A 19,123-nucleotide genomic window follows, 5' to 3' on the forward strand; every position below is an offset into this window, starting at 1 on the left:
TAGCTTCCAAAGGGTCAGTTTATTACACAGAGAACAAACTCAGAGAAGTGAATAAAATAAACTGCACAGACATGGCTGTAAACTGGTTTTAGACATTTAAGGAGATTTTCAGTAAAAAATATTATTCAGTAAGTGAAAAATAATTTGAAAGATGCCACTGAAAAGTGAAAGAGTGTGCTTTTAAAATACCACCATTACTAGAACTCACAGGCCAATATGTAACTTTAAAATCCGCACCTTCCATTATAGAAGGAAAAGAAAACTAATACATTTCATGCTTCCCTTTTCAAGAAGACATCTTAAAGTAGCAGGGGAGTATATGATTAAAAATTACCTTAAATATTATTTACTGTGGTTAGTTTCTCTTAGCAATCATTTTGGTTGTTACCAACAGTAGCGATCAAGTCCATTATAAGCATTAAACACTAAAGAAAGCGTCATTATAGACACTTTTCATCCCAGGGAGGCAAAAGTTTATTCTCAAAAGATGGATGATTACAATTCATTTAGAAAAGTTAGTTGAGATGTTTCCTGAAGTATCTCGAAAATGGTTCAGCATTTATTAACTGCTCTGTTCAGGGGGAATGCTGTACGGAGATCACATCTCTCTAAAGAAGATGCCAAGAACATATTAGCTGCCAGTTTGAGAGCCTTCATCTGTTCCTCACAACCATTTTTAGAAAACAATGGTGGCATTTATCAAACAGAGAAAAGGCTGTACATGTTGGAACCCAGAATTCAGCAATTAAAGAAACTTAGTAGCTGGGAATTGGGGAATGAAAGTGCAAATTGTGCAAAAATAATCTCTTTTTTTTTTTATCCCAAATCTTAGCTTGTCTGTAGGAAAATACCTACTTGAACAATATAAATAGGACAATACTTATATCTGAGGTACCTTAAAGATGAGATTATTTAAGTCAATTTGATAATACAATAGAATGAAGGATATGAGTTTTAAATTTGATTTAGACTATGATTTGGATTAGTTTTTGGTTTTAGAGCATAGCAATACAAAAAATAACCAGTTTCCTTCCACGTATTTTCATGTGGTGTATCATAGAAAAGGAAACTAAGATGTGTTTTTAAAAATCACTGTTAGCAAATCTGTGAACTTCATGTTGTTTCTAGTTGCTAAGTCTGCATGAGAGATAATTCTGGATAATCTTTTTATTTTATTTTTCTTTTTAAAATGCTTGCAGGAAAATAAGTCAAAAGAAAATGTGGTTCCATATATTTTTCACCTTTTTGAAAAGCACAAGGACTGCAATATAAAATAAGTACAATTTTCTCAAGCTAGAATGAGCTTCTTAGATTTATAGAATTCATGATATGGTGACCATATGCAGGCTTCAATTTAAGGAGTTTCTGATTGACTTAATGCATATAGGCAGAACATAGCCCTGTTCAATCTCACTAAAGCTTAACACACACACACACACAACACTCACCACTGGTGATGGGGAAAGTGCGATGTTGCCTATTGATGCCTTCAATTCATCTACAGTTGCAGCATTCTTAAGAATGTCTTTAGATTGCAATGGTTTAATCTTGATATTAAATTTCTTATGTGATTCTTCTTCTTCTTCCGATTCACTTGAAGAATAAAAGTGCTTTCCTTTGGTAGGTAGAACACAGTTAAAGATACATAACTCTTTCCTCTACTGGGAGGCAACGACTCCAAGACAAGAGCAATTGCATATAGAGACAGCAAAAGTATCCTTAGATGGCAGAAAATCAAAGCAAAACATACAAAAGTAAAGGAGGAAGGGGTTAGAATTTATTCACCTTTCCTCAGAACATGATCAAGGATGGTGAATTTCAAGAAGCAATGGTTCTAATATCCTACATTTTTGCTGCAGTTGACCATTTGTTGTGTCATACTCAGCACACACAGACAAGCACATGTGAGCTTACTCATCTACAGAGAGAGGAAGGCTGCTTTATGAATGATCCTCGATGAGTTTTAAATGCATCAGTGTGACATGCTTTGCCCAGAGTTGAATTGTAGGGAGAGGACAGTAAGAGCTATTTTCTAGTCACTGTAAATGACAGTCATATCAGGGATTAGCGGACAGCTCAGTACCCACCATTTCCACAGTTGTTTTTTTAGCACGTTTTTCTCTTTCTCCTCTCTCTTTTCTATGAATAGATTAAGGCAAAATGCCTGCTTGCTAGAGCTCAGGGTGTTCTCAGTGCTGTTTATTCATCTCTAATATTAGGGATAACAGGACTTGTGAAGATTCGGTTATTTTATTACTTTTGTAAAATCTGAATTTATCCTACTGTTTTCTGAGAGTGAATGAAAATTAAAATAAAAAAATAAAGAAAGGATATAGCCGGGTTCCTCGGGTCTGATGCTGTAGCCTTCTTCATCCAGCTCAGGTGAGTTCTATAAAACACAAGTGCACATGAAGTAATTATTATCCTAACAGTGATCAAGAAATTATTTTTTTTCTAGAGTCTTCTATTTAAGGATATAGAAAAGTCTTTTCTTTTCTTTTAGGAGATGAAGTTTTTACTTTTGGAAGTGAATTCTGAGCAATATGTTTAGATATTTACTCAAGGATACTTGGAGAGTCCTCCTACTGGGAAAATAAACGAGGAGGAATCAACTGTCAATGAAAGAAAGCATTCAAGCAGAAATTAACATGCATTTCCTGTAAGCCAAGGACTGTGCTAAGCAACATGGGTGATAAGAAATGCAGATTATTTGTCCTCAGGGAAATTGAAGTGTGTTTCGGTAGGTAAAAATTAAAAAGAAAATACAGAACACAAAACACTTGTGTTAGACAGGGTTCCAAGAAAAGGAAATTAGTGAGGTTTAAAAGAATCAGGGAGGTCTTTATGGGTCTTTCAGGACAGACAGGAGAGGGCAGAGTAGGAGCTCCTTCTAGGTGGTAAGGAAGAGCCTGTTCAGAGACACCAAGATGGGAGTGGACACTGGGTGACTCAGATGGGGAAACAGAGGGGCAACAGCAAGGATGACATGGCTAGAGAAGAAGCTGCACAGCGGGAGATGGGGAGATGAGACTACGGAGGCCAACAGGCCAGGGGAAGAGTTTGGACTTGAGGTAGCTACTGCAGCTTCTCAGCTAGGGTGGTGCATACTGAAAGCAGAATCTTAAGGAGTTCTGGAAGTATGTTCCAGGATAGCCTTGGGGCAGAAGAACTGGAGAAAGAAAAACTAATTTAAAACATGTGCATCGATTCAGGCAAGATGTGCTAAGGATATGGATCGAGTTATTGGTGGGATGGGATGAATCAAGGATGTTTGAAAGGATGGATTGCTGGTTCTTGGTAACAGATCAGTCAGTCATAGGAGAAAAAGCAGAGGGAAGGTTAAAGAGGAATCCAAGATTTCTACCCTCAAATTGTGGGAGAGTGCTGGTACTCCCAGTTGAACTAATTCTAACAGCAGACAACTAACATTTTTTGGAAAGAAGCAGAAAACATAAAAAGGCAGTTTGCATTGTTGGGATTAGAATGATCATATTTGGATTCTTATTATATGGTAAGCATTGTGACCCATATTTTACCTCACTGAGCCATATAACAAGCATATGTGAAAAGAATTATCCCATTTATCAAGGGGGAAAATAAGAGAAATCAGACGCCATTTCTCAAGGAAACACACCCAACAAATTTCAGATCTAGGTTTTGACCCCAGGTGTTTCAGACTATACCCTATGTCCTAGAGGGGAGGAAGATGAAGCATTTGTAGGTGGCCCTGTTGAAGTTGAGGTTATAGGTCTGTCAGTGAGAGAAGGCAGAGTTGGAGAGTTCGTTTTGGGAGTTAATAAAGCAGTAAAAATGTCATAACCATGGAGAGAGAAGAGGGTCTACATACCATGGAAAAAGCCCCCATTAAAAAAATCTTTTTTTTGTCTATATTTAAGGTGTACAATATGTTTTGATATGCATATACATAGTAAAATGACTACTATGGTTAAATTTACATTTCTGTTACCTTCCATAGTTGCCCTTTTTATGTGTGTGTGTATAAGAGCACTTAAACTCTTAGCAAATTTTTAGTACATTAGATGTCTAGACTTCATCTCACCTGACTGCAAATTTGTACTCTTTGACCTACTTCTTCCATTTCCTTTCTCTTTCTATCCCTGCTGACTACTTTTCTACTGTTTCTATGTATTTGACTTCTTTTTGTTTTTTGAGACAAAGTCTCTGTGTTGCTCAGGCTGGAGTGCAGTGGTGCGATCTCAGCTCACTGCAACCTCTGCCTCCCGGGTTCAAGCAATTCTCCTGCCTCAGCCTCCCATATTTGGCTTCTTTTTAGATTCTGCATATAAGCAAGATCATACAGTATTTTTCTTTCTATGTCTGAAACTCACCATTTTTTTGAGCATTTATTGTGGTCTTCCTCTTTTCCTCCTTCTTCAGTTCTCAGAGTTGCTTTTTTTTTTTTTTTTTTTAAATACAAGTGTACTGAGGTAACTTACCTGCTAAAAACCCGTCCCTGGCTTCTCGCTGCATTTAGAACAAAAGTCAAGTGCCTCTGTGTAGCCAATAAGGCCCAGCAGGGCTGGCTCCTGCCCCTCTCTCTAGCTTCGCATTTGTAATTATCTTCCATTGATCCCCTCTCAGCCACATGTTCTCTCCTTCCCAACGTTTGTGATTTGGGTGCTTCAAGCACTGTCTCATTTCAGGGACCTCATCAACTCTGTTCCCCCTGCCTGCAATTCTCTTCCCCCAAATGTTCAGCCTGTTAGCCTCTATGTATATGTTAGGCCTTTGCCCAGAGGGCACATCCTCCCTGAAGCCTTTCCTGCCAAAATCAGGTTGACTTGCCTCTATTCTCAAAGCTTCTAAGAAGTAGAACCAGGGCTGAAACACCCAGATTTAATATTAAAAAAGCATTTTTTGAACAAATACTACAGGCTAGGTAGGTTACTGAAATGTTTTGCAAATAATTAGCTCCTTGAATCCTTGCAACAATGACACGCGGTAACTACTGACTTCTTTTTTGCTACCCAGCAAATAACTACTCCAAGGCCACACAGCTGATATGTGTGGGGGCTAGATCGGGGTGTCCAATCTTTTGGCTTCCCTAGCCCACATTGGAAGAAGAAGAATCGTCTTGGGCCACACATAAAATACATTAACATTAACAATAGCTGATCAGCTAAAATAAATAAATAAATCACAAAAAATCTCATAAAGTTAGACAAGCTTGGACAAGATCTTAAACCCAGTTCTGACAGACTCTATTGTTCTTAGCCCCATCCTAAATATGCCAGACACTTCCTAATGACATGGAGAGCATTTCACTTATTTCTAAGTCCTATTATAAGAATGCCTCAACTCATTTTTAAACTGTAAAATACTTAATAAAGAGAAACACTCTTCTGATACTCACATATCTTTCCCAATCAATTTCCGCATAAAATCCATTTGGTGCCCCATTGCTTTTCTTCTGTAATAAATTTGAAAATGAATTTAGAAGGAAAACATTTGAATAAAAACAAAGGGACAAAGAACATTTAACTCTTATCTGCATTTAGCAAAAGCTATCAAAATCCAGCACTGGAAAGACATATTAGAGCAGTTTATTAAGGAGCCACATTTGTGTAATGGAATGGTAAATCTAGCTGCTGTGACACTGCATAAAAGGGCCTATGTACTTATTTCACAAAAGATTGTAGGATACTGAGGCACAGGGATATTAACGATGAACTGTTCAAATTTTATTCAGTTACTGAAGAATTAGCAGCACCTTTATTATAATGGAATCCTCTAAATCTGCAGGAGATATAGCCTTGTATATATGTATTTTAAATAGTAACACTTTTACCTCCATGCTGCTATTATATACAATTAGTTACAACATATTCAAAGAGTACTCATCCAAGTCATTAACTAGTCTTTTAGCATTTTAGCACTGACTCAATTTTTTTGTAACTACCCCTTTGATAAAACACAGAGTAAGTCAGCTCTAAATCAGTTCATTCAGTTCCTAGTTATTAAAAATAATGTTTTTTTCAAATGGCTTTTCTTATCAAATTTTAAAAATAGAATTTGAGGATTAATGGTGGATTTTTGTCATCCATGTGATCTGTCCCTCCATGAGCACGCATCATTGCAAGTTTACTGGATATCAGCACTACTCTCTTCTTAAAGTTTTCTTTGTCCCCTAGTACAACCATGACACATGGCCACAAGCACTTGAGCAAAGATGTGGCATCACCCAAATAGATATTGCCAAGATTTTCTATGTCTTGTGAGCAAACGACAAACACAAATCACGTTGGTAATGGAGGGTTCATTCAACATTCTTATATTTAGCACATGGAGCAAGGGTATGTCACTGCGCATAGCAGATCTCAGAACAACACACATCAAATGGTGACGCATGAGGCTTGGACACAGGACCTCTAATTTTGCAATAACAAATAAAGGCCACTTGAACTGCAATGTAAACAACTAATACCCAATTTGACAAATGGGTGGAGAAATTAGATTTTTATGTTTGCACATAGGATCACTAGATAACCCAGAATAATCATTATCATTGAATAACAGTGAATATTGACTGGGCATTCTATGGACTAGCAGGGCTTTGGCAAGGGTGAATAATGCACAAGAAATAGATAATGTGTTCATCCCCTCTTTCTTCCAATATACTACCACTGCAGTAGAATTTACAAATACAAGAACTGGGCCATGCCTCCACAGACCAGCATCCATGGACATAAGGTCTGTGACCATCTCCCTCTTTGTCCCACTTCTGACATAGATTATTTGTATGCAGACTACATCATTTTAATCTTCCCATATAATTGCCTTCATTAAATTAGTGCTTCAGTGGTATTTTTTCTACTTTGAACAAAGGTCTTTGTAAAACCTGTCATACGAACTCTGCCTATGTGTACGTTACGAAGCCACTGTTGAGAACTGGTCCATTATATAATGTACCACTTAATAAAAATTATTCTCTCACTTGGGAATAGACAGGGCTCCTATTTTCTCTTTATCATATTTACTTTCTCTTTTAATTTCTGCTTTACCAGTCTGTTTGTATATGACTTCTTTGCAAAGTGCTCCACTCCTTCTTAGAAAGTATATATAATAAACAAGTTCAATATAGACATTTAATTTATATTGATAGGAGATCAAAAGGACTAAGCAGATTCCAGAGAAGTAAACTCATGAATTTTGTGATCTAGGATTGTTACCCAAAACCACAGATTAGATAAATTAATGAGTTCAAAATTTTCAAAGTTCTACAGTTTGCTTCCATGATAATCTCATCTTCGTAACTAAGGCCCTTAAAAACCAAGATGGCTTATATGTTCAGCTAAACAGTATGTATATATATATATATATTTGTGTGTATGTATGTGTGTATGTATATGTACACACATATATACATACACACATACATACATACACATGCATATATATAAATATACATACACAGATACCTACACACACACACAGATATATGTATATATATGTATACTTGTTTTTCTTTCCTTCCTGACAACATGTATCTAATACTGTAGAAAGAAAGGTGAGTTCTAAATTTGACGATCTAAGCAGAGTGAAAATTTCCCAGTTTGCATGAAAACCAAAGGAATATTGAGATAAAGGGAAAACAAAACTTGTAGAAATTTTTTCTTCAAAAATAGGGACACTTTAAAAACGAATACTAAAAACAAACAACAAATCATAACAATACATTATTTTTGGCAGATATTCAACACACACACACACACACACACACACACACACACACACACACGGCTTTATTAGAGGAATTTGGTCTCAGTTATGCCAGTGGATTCTTACGAATATCTTTGGTTTCCCAAGTGAAAATTATCAAGTTAAAGCTAGGCCAGAGCCTGGATGGAATTATTCGGCTCAAACCCAAGAAAAAAACAATTCTTTGTTGGTTTAACCATTGAGAAAGGTGCAACTGTAGTACTAGTAATAGTGAAGATAATGAGTCTATTGATTTTCAAATGGAAAACTTTCAAGAAGAAGAAGCAAGGAAGAATATCAGTGAAGTGGGGAAACACCACTTAAAAACCAGGCTTAAGAGTGAAGGAAATATCAGTTAGGCACCAACATATAAAAATGATTTTTCTCTTGGAATTGTAATTATATAGATTTTTACCTTTTCCTTTTTTTTGTATTTCTTAAAATTCAAAAATCCTACCTTAACATAAGTAACTTTTATAACTTGAATATGATTATTATTTAAAGATAACTGAGGCTCACAGTGATGCTAATCATGTCTTCATAGGTATTTTACTTTGGTTAGGCATACATTATCTGTTCTTAGATAATATGATGGGCTAAATAGATAAATATAGTGACAGTTAAGTTCAATTATACATTCATCAAAATTCTCAGTTTCCATTGGGAATGCCTCTGGCTTTCAAAGTCAGCTCATGGCCAGGTAATAATCCTTGGGTGGGGCGTGTTAAAGGTACGTGACGTACTGCCTAAATATTATCTTTTCTCCACTGGGGTAGACTTGACTCACTTTGTAAATAATTCTATAGAACAGCATGGCCCAATAGAAATATCTGTGAAGATGGCAATGTTCTACCTGTGTGCTATCCAAGATGGTAGCCACTAGCCACAAGTGGCTATGAAGTACTTGAAATGTGTCAAGTGCAACTGAGGAACTGAATTTTAATTAAATAGTCACATGTGGCTACCATAATGTACAACACGGCTATAGGTACTACAGAGTTTGGGCTAGGGTCAGCATCCCCGACTCAATGTCCTTTGGTCAAATACACTGGCTCCTACAGATCAAGTTTCTGCCAAATTCCTGATGTTATTGAGACAGTGCTTATCCTAAGAAATGACTACTCAATTTATGTGGTAATATTTCTATTATAGCCAAAGGCTTCTTTATAGATAGTAGATTCTTTTTAAAATTTGAATTCCTGTCCTTTGTCGATGAAACAGGTAACACACATCTTTTATGTGTGATCACTCTTTAAAAGTATATTCAGATGTCAGTCCATGAAGTCTATATGGTTAATTTAAAAATTGGCCCCAGATATTCAAGAAGTCATTTGGAAATACCTAAGAGTTTTCTTAAACGGAGTAAATGAAAACTACTGTGTTTTCCAAATTTTAAATTGGGATTTTACTCACTGTTTTTTATAACCCTTTGGAAATTTTAAACTAAAATCTGTTTCCTTACCGAAACTTTTTTTCCTCCTTCACGCGCACACTCTGCTTTGCTATTGTAGGGTGGTTCGTGTGGGCTGGGCTGCTGGAATTGATTGTTTTCATGTAGAAAAAAGTGGTTAAAAGATCTGCTTGTTCTTCAAGACACATATAAAGAATTACATGGAGTCAGCAAACATACCATAGAAGAAACCATCTCTAGGTCAAATCATACGGCCTACCAATCTTGGCAGGGTTCCTTAAGCAAAGAGTGGACTTTGGGGCCCATAATGAGGCTCTATTCAGCAGGCCAGCTTGGTTAGGCCAAGAGAAGAAGGGAGGAGGAGGAAGATATGTCCCAGGCACTAGGGACCATGTGGATCTATTTCTCATACAGCCAGCATTTAATTTACACGTAGAGAACAGGCACAAGGACACACAAGAAGAGACTGAATAAAAATGTTTGTATTTCTAACGTAAGTAGGAAAAGTTCAGTTTAGCCTGGATCAAAGCCTTCCTGTGGGTCACAAATACATACAGCACACACAGCTGATAGCTCCAAATCTGTGCCCTTTCCTGCACACCTGTTCAGGGTGATAAAAAATGACCTTCTCACAGCAAAGGCTATGACCCTGATGTTCCAAGTCTATGTGTGGAGGGAAACTGGAACTGCTTGGAAAAAAGTTAGTTTGCCCTGCATAAATTAGAGTTTGTGTCTAGGTTAGGATGCATTGTCACACTCGGACACCATGACAGACAGCTCTGCCAGTGATGGGTACATTCAGCCAGTGGGGAGCAAGGCCCACCTTCATGCATGCAGCCCTGCTGCGAAGCCTCTATAGGTTAAACCTCAGAAGCATTGTCACCAGAGATGAGCTTCATTCGATTTTGAGAAACTGGCATTAAATAAACAACAGTACATTAAAGCTTGTGTTTACCAAGTAGTTTATAAGCATTAGGTAGGTGCACCACCACCTGTAGTTTGTGGAACTACATTAATGAAACCACACATTTCAACACTTGACATTCAAAAGGCAATAATTTGAAAGCTATATCAGCCAAGCAAAAGTGAACTGGGTCTATAGAAACAAGGGCTGAAGGAAATCAGTCTGAGTTTGAAGGAAAATCACGTTGGTATCTCTGAGAACTGAATGCAGACAGAAACTCAGTTAGCACTGGTTTCCAAAATTCAGTGACCATAGTAAACATGGAAAACTTGGAGAACATTTCTAAACGGTAAAACCAGCCCCTGGCTAATAATGTCCAATTACATATAAAGCCTGTTTCTGAGGAAGTGCATTTATTTTGAACGTAGCCTTTTCCAGAACAGGTCTGTGTTATTTCCTAAGAAATCAAAATTAACTAATTTATCTTTCCTAATAATCATGATCAGTGATATTTATGGCATTTCTAATTAAGTAACAAAGTGGGCACAACTGCTAATAAAGAACTTCATATGATTTGGAATGGTGAAGGACTCGGGGAACTCAGGCATGAAGCCCTGCCCTGGGGGGATGCGTCCCCAGAATGACTGCTGGGTTCATTAATGCAGCACATACTCATCATTGCCTGCCACGTGTCAGCTGCTGTACCAGGTACCAGGGTGCACATTCTACCAGAGATTTAAACTGGTGCTGCTCAGAACACAGAGAATAGTGAAGCAGCAAGGGGGCCTTAGAGACAATGAGCAGGGGTTTGGAGAAAGAAAATAAGGACAAGACTGAGAGTGGCAGAGGTAGAGAAGCAAGGAATAGCAATCCAGTCTGGGAGCAGCAAGGATAGAAAGCAGAGTAGCTAACAGAGCTTTGCAAAGGTCAGAGGCGACCAGAGAACCCAGGGAGGGGACCAAGCCGGAAGCAAAGAAGAGACACAGAAGCAGAGAGTACCTGAGACAGAGTTAACGAGAGGGCTCTGAGCCAGAAGCAAGAGGTGAGGAGAAGCTGAGTCTTCTGGGTCTTTTTTTTCCCCTGCTGAATAGAGCCTTGATTATAGTGTTACCCAATGTCTGATCAATTTCAGTCTATTTTCTTAACATTTCATGGTAAGAACCACATGAAAGCAAAAGGCACCCCAAAGCTAAGAACCTTGAGTCAAGTGTGGAAGGAAAATTCCTGCTATAGCTGCAATTAACACCCCAGTTTATGTATAATATTGTGAAGGGTGATTTAAAAAATTTTTTAACCATCAGGTTTATTTTAGTTCCCACTCCAGCCCAATGAGCCTAATGTAAGTCCATTTTTTTTTTTCAGTAACAGCTGTTCTTTTGAACCTTCTGAATAGGCATCTGATTTAGATTTGAAGGAAGTCATTTTAGGAGTCGGTGCAGACTCCCGTAAGCACAACTCGGATAAATCTAAGCCCATGCACCACGGACTTCTTTAAAAAGCAAGAATTCTGGCGGCCAGCAAGGAGTCAGAGTTAACTGTTAAATCTAAACCCAGTGGACACATTTTCCTCTTTCAGGCTGTAAATTCAGGCTTAAGTGGTTTTCAAGACCATCTCCTACTTTTGAATTTAATATAGAAAATGTATCTGCAGCACAACTACTAAAGGGGAAAAGCTTCTTTCAATTTTCTTGGATCTCAGCTTCATTACAACTTTGTGGCCTCTGTTGGAGAAAAACATTCTCCCATAATGAGCTTTTACATCATTAAATTGGAAATGAAATAACAGTTGATGGGAGCAGCCCCTGCGTGAACTGTCTGGCTTGTGACCCACCATCTGTTTTCCTGCCTGCTCTGGGGCAGGGTTTTAGGTAAATGCCATAAATAAGTCTAGCTTGACCAAGACTATGTTTATGTCCCATGCAATTAATATAGAAAATTCCAATAGTGAGAGGTCCAAAAAGTCATTCAAGCTATTTTTTTCCCTATAGGAAAAAAAAGGGCTTTGAGAAATTTAAACATAGCATATATTGAAGCACAAACTCAGTAAAAATGGTTATTTAAATACTTACAATTCCATCTCTATCTGGTGAACCTCTGTAACAAAAAGAAATTGATAGCTATTATGATAAGGAATCATTCTTGCCACATAGACTAAAGTACAACAGTAAGAACCATTAACCACCATCCTCCCCTTCCCCAGCATTCCCACCCCAGTAAACCTGGCTAATGAAAACTAAATCAAAACAAATTGGTTGAGTGGTATTTAAGTGTGGGGTATGTGTATGTGGGAAGGAAATTCTCATTAAAAAATTGCAGCCCAAAGCCACATGTGGGAAGGGTAGTGCCTTGGTTCATTTTTGAGAGGAGAGTTTATTAAAGAGACTCCACTCTAGCTGGCTCCATTTAAAACTATCCCACTCTAGCTGGCTAACTGTCCCACTCTAGCTGGCTCCATTTAAAACTATCATGAGGCAAGTAAACCAATTTGCTCTCTCATCTATGTATTTTTAAGAGATGGGGTCTTGTTATGTTGCCCAGGCTGGAGTGCAGTGGCTATTCACAGGCGCAATCAAAAGCGTACTACCCAGCCTTGAACTGCTGGGCTCCAGCGAACCTCTGCTCCAGCCTCCCGAGAAGCTGAGATTGCAGGAGAGCATCACTGAGCCCAGCCGTTTTATCTTTTCTTCTGCGAATGGTCCTGAATTGCCTCCTAGATGAAAAAGCTTCTGTGGTATTTTTCAACTTTATTTTGAGAATTGGTGCTTTCCTCCATATTTCTCTGTTTACCTCTCCTTCCATTATAGAAGAGCAGGAAATGGAGAACAACATTTTGCTAAATGTCTCCTTCTGAAGACTAAAGCCCGGGGCAACTATTCTATGGTGGCACTATGCTGCAGTGGTCAAGAGCAAGGGCTTTCGAGTAAGATGAAGCTGGGTGTCCAAATAGTTCTATGACCTTGAACACTTAACCTCTCTAAGCCAGTTTAAATAAGGTAATATATAGACAGAACTTACAATAGTTCCTGACACATGGTATTCAAAACTGTGAGTTGATTATAATTTCTTTTCTCTTCCAAGATGTCTCTTCACTAGGAACACAAAACTGCCCACTTACAGCCACACTGGACTTTAGGGCAGTGTAGGAGAGGTATTAGAGGTATTTTGGAAAACTGGATTAGGATTAGAAGAGCAGAGGGAGAAACTAAAAGGTAGCCACAGTAATTTTATAACTTCCCATTTTAATTCAGTTTTTAAGAGGCTAAAACATACAGCGATACGTATTATGCTTGGAAAGGGAGCCTCATTATTTGGAAGAAAACCTTAATAAGTGCCTGAGGTGAACTTTGATGTCTTGAGGAGTTTGGTGTGGGGTTGGAACCATTCTTCAGAAGGTGCAATCAGGTAAGAAAATTATTGCTTCATGACAGGGAGGCAGTGAGAAGAGAGAGAGAGAGAGAGAGAGAAAGAGAGAGAGAGAGAGCAATGCAGAGAGTTGGTAGGATGCCATGTGGACTCCAAGGTGTGATTCCCTTTCCCCACCAACATCCCTTCAAAATTAGCAGAATATTCTACTTGGATTATAATACACTTGACAGAGTGCATATTTTTCATAACTAGTGAGTTCTGTGTCCACACAGATGCAGAGGTGAATCAGTGATACAGGGACAAGAAACAGAGAAGATTCTGATATTGAAAGACCATGGGAATTGACAGAAATCTTGAGACTTTTGGACATTACCTGGATGTGGAAATTAACCAGTTTGAAAACATTTTATTTAAAATAGAATGATAGGAAGAATCTTGGCCAACAAAAGTGCTTGTAATGAGCCAGGTGATTGGTTAGGACCAAAGGATAAAAATAATGAAAACATATTAATCTAAGAGAGAATGAAACGGGTGAGTAAATCCAGTGGGTTATCATGGTCATAGTAAGCCCAGGCTAGCAGGAGAGCACTGAGGATAGGTACCAATCCATACTCATCAAAGCCAATTCTCTTTTTGTATCTATATACTGAGTCATTCTTTTTCTCTTTATTTCTTTCTTTCTTTCTTTCTTTCTTTCTTTCTTTCTTTCTTTCTTTCTTTCTCTTTCTTTCTTTCTCTTTCTCTCTTTCTTTCTTTCTTTCTCTTTCTTTCTCTTTCTTTCTTCTTTCTTTCTTTCTTTCTTTCTTTCTTTCTTTCTTTCTTTCTTTCTTTCTTTCTTTCTTTCTTTCTTTCTGGAGTTTTGCTCTTGTCACCCAGGCTGGTGTGCAATGGCACAATCTCAGCTCACTGCAATCTCTGCCTCCCAGGCTCAAGTGATTCTCCTGGCTCAGCCTCCCAAGTAGCTGAGATTATAGGCATGCATCACCACGCCCAGCTAATTTTGTATTTTTAGTAGAGAAGCAGTTTCACCATGTTGGCGAGGCTGGTCTCGAACTCTTGACCTCAGGTAATCCACCTACCTCAGCTTCCCAAAGTGCTGGAATTACAGGTGTGAGCCACGGTGCCTGGCCAATATACTGAGTATTTCTTACTAGGACTTCAACTTACTAGGACTTAGTATCTCCACATATGAGTAATTCTTACTAGGACTTCAACCTCCGCTAACGGAGCTGGGAGAGAAGTGATTGCATAAACTTTTGGGTAGGATGTGTTTAGAGGCATTGATCCATGTGGGGATGCCTTTGGGAACAGCAAGAAATAGATGCGGCAAAAGCTCGGAGATTGGCCTGGCTGTGGTGTTGCTCACTGTGAATCCAGGTACAAGGTCATATCAGTAGGGGATCTTAAATGGGAGGCACTTGACCTCATGCTTATTGCAGCTGTTGGGATGGTCTTTCACAATTTTTAATCAGAGAAACTGTGATTGTACATAGCAGCACTGGAGTCCTATTCTGATCCTTTGTCTTCTCGACTGATGGAAATGTGGCTCATGTGTCCTGTGGAGTCAGTCAGCATGGTGGCTAAGGGCACTGGCTCCAGTGCCAGACTGCATGGGATCAACCAATGTGGATTTCCTAGCTGCAGAAGCTTGGGCAAGTTACTTCACCTCTTTGTTTCTCAGTTTCTTCATCTATAAAATAGCCATCATAACAGCATATATCCCATAGGGCCATTAGAGGATTCAGTGGACTAACATAAGTGAAGAACCTGAGACAGTCTCTAGAACATAGTAAATGCTCATTAAATGTTTTCTAGAATAATAATTTTTATACAATATGACCCAGGTTAGGGAGTGAAGAGATTTTAGCAGCCTCAGACACTTGGGCATGTGTTCTAATTCCACTTTCTAACCCCCTCTAATGAGGTTTTATATTGTATTTTAAAATAATTTTTTTCTTTTTCATGGCAGACTTATTGTATTTGCTGACTTCTATTTTAAAAACAATCATCTACCATGGACTTTTGGCATCTATATTTTAAAGTTTCAGTTACCTTTTGTAACTACTGTCTTTTTTTTTTTTACCCTCCTATCTGTCTGGATTTTAATTCTACCCATTGATATCTTTTCTTTTGGGTGATGAAAGCACAGACACTGGATTTTAGACTAGAATGTGGCCTCCAAGTCTTAGTTTGTGGGTAGCCTTCAGAAAGTTACTTAACCCCCTTTGGCACTGATATTTCTCTTTAAAATTGATGTATTACTGCTAACCTTATTTAATTACTAGGAAGACTAAAAAGGATATCAGCGCAACATACGTCCTGCACAGGGCCTTCCACTTAGCACAAGCTCGCTCCCTTCCTCTATCAGCTGCTGTAATGATGACCACATCAGGAAACTCTGGTCCTAACCCCACTGTATATCTTAGGAGATTCAATCAGCTGAAGTTGGTGCTGGTGTATCTACCCTAGCAGGTTGCTGAGCAACCCGCAGTGAGTTGTAGCAGCCCTGAAAACAGTTTGCATGAACAAAGCTTCAATGATCACAGACAAACACAAGCATTTACTAAAGCTGAAGGGACAGCAAATTGCTAGAGTGCTTTCCCAACCCCTTGGCATTTATGATTTCTTTTCTGAGAATGATATGTGATCCAATTACAGAGTTCATGAAAGCATTAGGGAGTTCATGAAAAGCAAAGGCTTATACTGAACATACTAAACAGCTTGTCCTTTGACCATCACTGACGGTGGAACCAGCTTCAGCTATTTTGCTATCACATAAGTAATTTGGGACTCTCAAATGATAAGAAGTTAAGGAAGGATACTTGGGATTCTTTAAACAAATGTCTCGTTAGAGTACCTCAGAGAGATATTGGGCCTCTACCCGTAGCTGTGAGGAATAACTCAGTTATTTTAATAACTTTAGAAATGATGATGGAAGAGTAGTGCTTTGGCTACATGTAAATTAGTTCAGCCTGCCCTGTAGAGGTTGTTCAACCTTTTCTCTCTTGAGAAAGCTTTTTTCCATTCCAACTTTCCTCACATGCCAGAAATCTCTGGTGCAGTCAATTACAGACATTGTCTTCATTCAGAAATGGATTTGGTTTCCATGAACGATGTTCTCCTGAGATCCATCGAATAGTGTCCCACAAAACACCTGGCACTATATGAGTCCTATAATGCCTTCCCTTATATGACTCGTATAGTGTCTGGCCCTTTAGGGAAATTCGATTCCATCTAGTGTAAATTTCTTTGTTGTTGTTGTTTACAGGTGTGGAAACTAAGGCCCAGCAAAGTAAAGGGTAATTCCCAAAGCCATGGAGTTTTGGCAATGCTGGGACTACAGCCCAGGTCTTCTGATCTAGTGAAGGCATCATCACATATTCTGGGTGGTTAATGATTAGAAAATGGCAAGGGAATATAAATCATGCTGCTATAAAGACACATGCACACGTATGTTTATTGTGGTACTATTCACGATAGCAAAGACTTGGAATCAACCCAAATGTCTAACAATGATAGACTGGATTAAGAAAATGTGGCAAATATACACCATGGAACACTATGCAGCCATAAAAAATAATGAGTTCATGTCCTTTGTAGGGACATGGATGAAGCTGGAAACCATCATTCTCAGCAAACTATCGTGAGAACAAAAAATCAAACAACGCATGTTCTCACTCATAGGTGGGAATTGAACAATGAGAACACTTGAACACAGGAAGGGGAACATCACACACTGGGGCCTGTTGTGGGGTGGGGGGAGGGGGGAGGGATAGCATTAGGAGATATACCTAATATTAATGACGAGTTAATGGATGCAGCACACCAACATGGCACATGTATACATATGTAGCAAACCTGCACGTTGTGCACATGTACCCTAGAACTTAAAGTATAATAAAGAAAATGGCAAACTTCTTAAGAAACAATGTAAATTATATAATCCTCAGAAAAATATTGCTAACTTAATTACTTAGAAAAATTTGCAGGACAACAGTAAATGTAATATCTTTCTTGAAATAAATAGTTACAAAAGAAAATGCAAAAAGAAAATATAAGAACTTAATATTTGGCATCTAGACAAAAAATAACTTTGTTCGCCCAATCCTTTGCACTCTTTGGCTTAAAAACTTTCAAGGTTTCGGACGAGGAGCCAAGATGGCCGAATAGGAACAGCTCCGGTCTACAGCTCCCAGCGTGAGCGACGCAGAAGACGGTGATTTCTGCATTTCCATCTGAGGTACCGGGTTCATCTCACTAGGGAGTGCCAGACAGTGGGCGCAGGCCAGTGGGTGCGCGCACCGTGCGCGAGCCGAAGCAGGGCGAGGCATTGCCTCACCTGGGAAGCGCAAGGGGTCAGGGAGTTCCCTTTCCGAGTCAAAGAAAGGGGTGACGGACGCACCTGGAAAACTCGGGTCACTCCCACCCGAATATTGCGCGTTTCAGACCGGCTTAAAAAACGGCGCACCACGAGACTATATCCCACACCTGGCTCGGAGGGTCCTACGCCCTCGGAATCTCGCTGATTGCTAGCACAGCAGTCTGAGATCAAACTGCAAGGCGGCAGCGAGGCTGGGGGAGGGGCGCCCGCCATTGCCCAGGCTTGCTTAGGTAAACAAAGCAGCCGGGAAGCTCGAACTGGGTGGAGCCCACCACAGCTCAAGGAGGCCTGCCTGCCTCTGTAGGCTCCACCTCTGGGGGCAGGGCACAGACAAACAAAAAGACAGCAGTAACCTCTGCAGACTTAAATGTCCCTGTCTGACAGCTTTGAAGAGAGCAGTGGTTCTCCCAGCACGCAGCTGGAGATCTGAGAACGGGCAGACTGCCTCCTCAAGTGGGTCCCTGACCCCTGACCCCCGAGCAGCCTAACTGGGAGGCACCCCCCAGCAGGGGCACACTGACACCTCACACGGCAGGGTATTCCAACAGACCTGCAGCTGAGGGTCCTGTCTGTTAGAAGGAAAACTAACAAACAGAAAGGACATCCACACCGAAAACCCATCTGTACATCACCATCATCAAAGACCAAAAGTAGATAAAACCACAAAGATGGGGAAAAAACAGAACAGAAAAACAGGAAACTCTAAAATGCAGAGCGCCTCTCCTCCTCCAAAGGAACGCAGTTCCTCACCAGCAACGGAACAAAGCTGGATGGAGAATGATTTTGACGAGCTGAGAGAAGAAGGCTTCAGACGATCAAATTACTCTGAGCTACGGGAGGACATTCAAACCAAAGGAAAAGAAGTTGAAAACTTTGAAAAAAATTTAGAAGAATGTATAACTAGAATAACCAATACAGAGAAGTGCTTAAAGGAGCTGATGGAGCTGAAAACCAAGGCTCGAGAACTACGTGAAGAATGCAGAAGCCTCAGGAGCCGATGCGATCAACTGGAAGAAAGGGTATCAGCAATGGAAGATGAAATGAATGAAACTAAGCGAGAAGGGAAGTCTAGAGAAAAAAGAATAAAAAGAAATGAGCAAAGCCTCCAAGAAATATGGGACTATGTGAAAAGACCAAATCTACATCTGATTGGTGTACCTGAAAGTGATGCGGAGAATGAAACCAAGTTGGAAAACACTCTGCAGGATATTATCCAGGAGAACTTCCCCAATCTAGCAAGGCAGGCCAACGTTCAGATTCAGGAAATACAGAGAACGCCACAAAGATACTCCTCGAGAAGAGCAACTCCAAGACACATAATTGTCAGATTCACCAAAGTTGA

General features: G+C 39.4%; 1 protein-coding gene and 1 non-coding gene across 36 annotated transcripts in view; both read right to left on the reverse strand.

Moving 5' to 3' along the window:
* The window catches only part of SGIP1 (SH3GL interacting endocytic adaptor 1), a 222,914-nt gene that overhangs the window by 105,230 nt on the left and 98,561 nt on the right, over positions 1–19,123 (reverse strand). For 13 of the 35 annotated variants that reach the window (XM_054684016.2, XM_054684015.2, XM_003308176.6 and 10 more), the window contains 4 exons: positions 12,104–12,128; positions 5,375–5,431; positions 2,335–2,389; positions 1,449–1,624 (listed from right to left, as the gene is read on the reverse strand). In XM_054684016.2, coding sequence (XP_054539991.1) covers positions 1,449–1,624; positions 2,335–2,389; positions 5,375–5,431; positions 12,104–12,128 — 313 coding nt within the window. Of the gene's footprint in view, positions 1–1,448; positions 1,625–2,334; positions 2,390–5,374; positions 5,432–9,181; positions 9,254–11,033; positions 11,118–12,103; positions 12,129–19,123 lie in introns of all 35 variants that reach the window. The other 22 variants (XM_054684013.2, XM_054684011.2, XM_063800845.1 and 19 more) reach the window with 4 other exon arrangements.
* MIR3117 (microRNA mir-3117) lies at positions 16,535–16,645 on the reverse strand. The gene has a single exon (NR_106637.1). It is a non-coding gene; the product is annotated as a microRNA mir-3117 (primary transcript).

Source organism: Pan troglodytes, chromosome 1, assembly GCF_028858775.2.
Source record: "Pan troglodytes isolate AG18354 chromosome 1, NHGRI_mPanTro3-v2.0_pri, whole genome shotgun sequence".
Classification (NCBI taxonomy): domain Eukaryota; kingdom Metazoa; phylum Chordata; class Mammalia; order Primates; family Hominidae; genus Pan; species Pan troglodytes.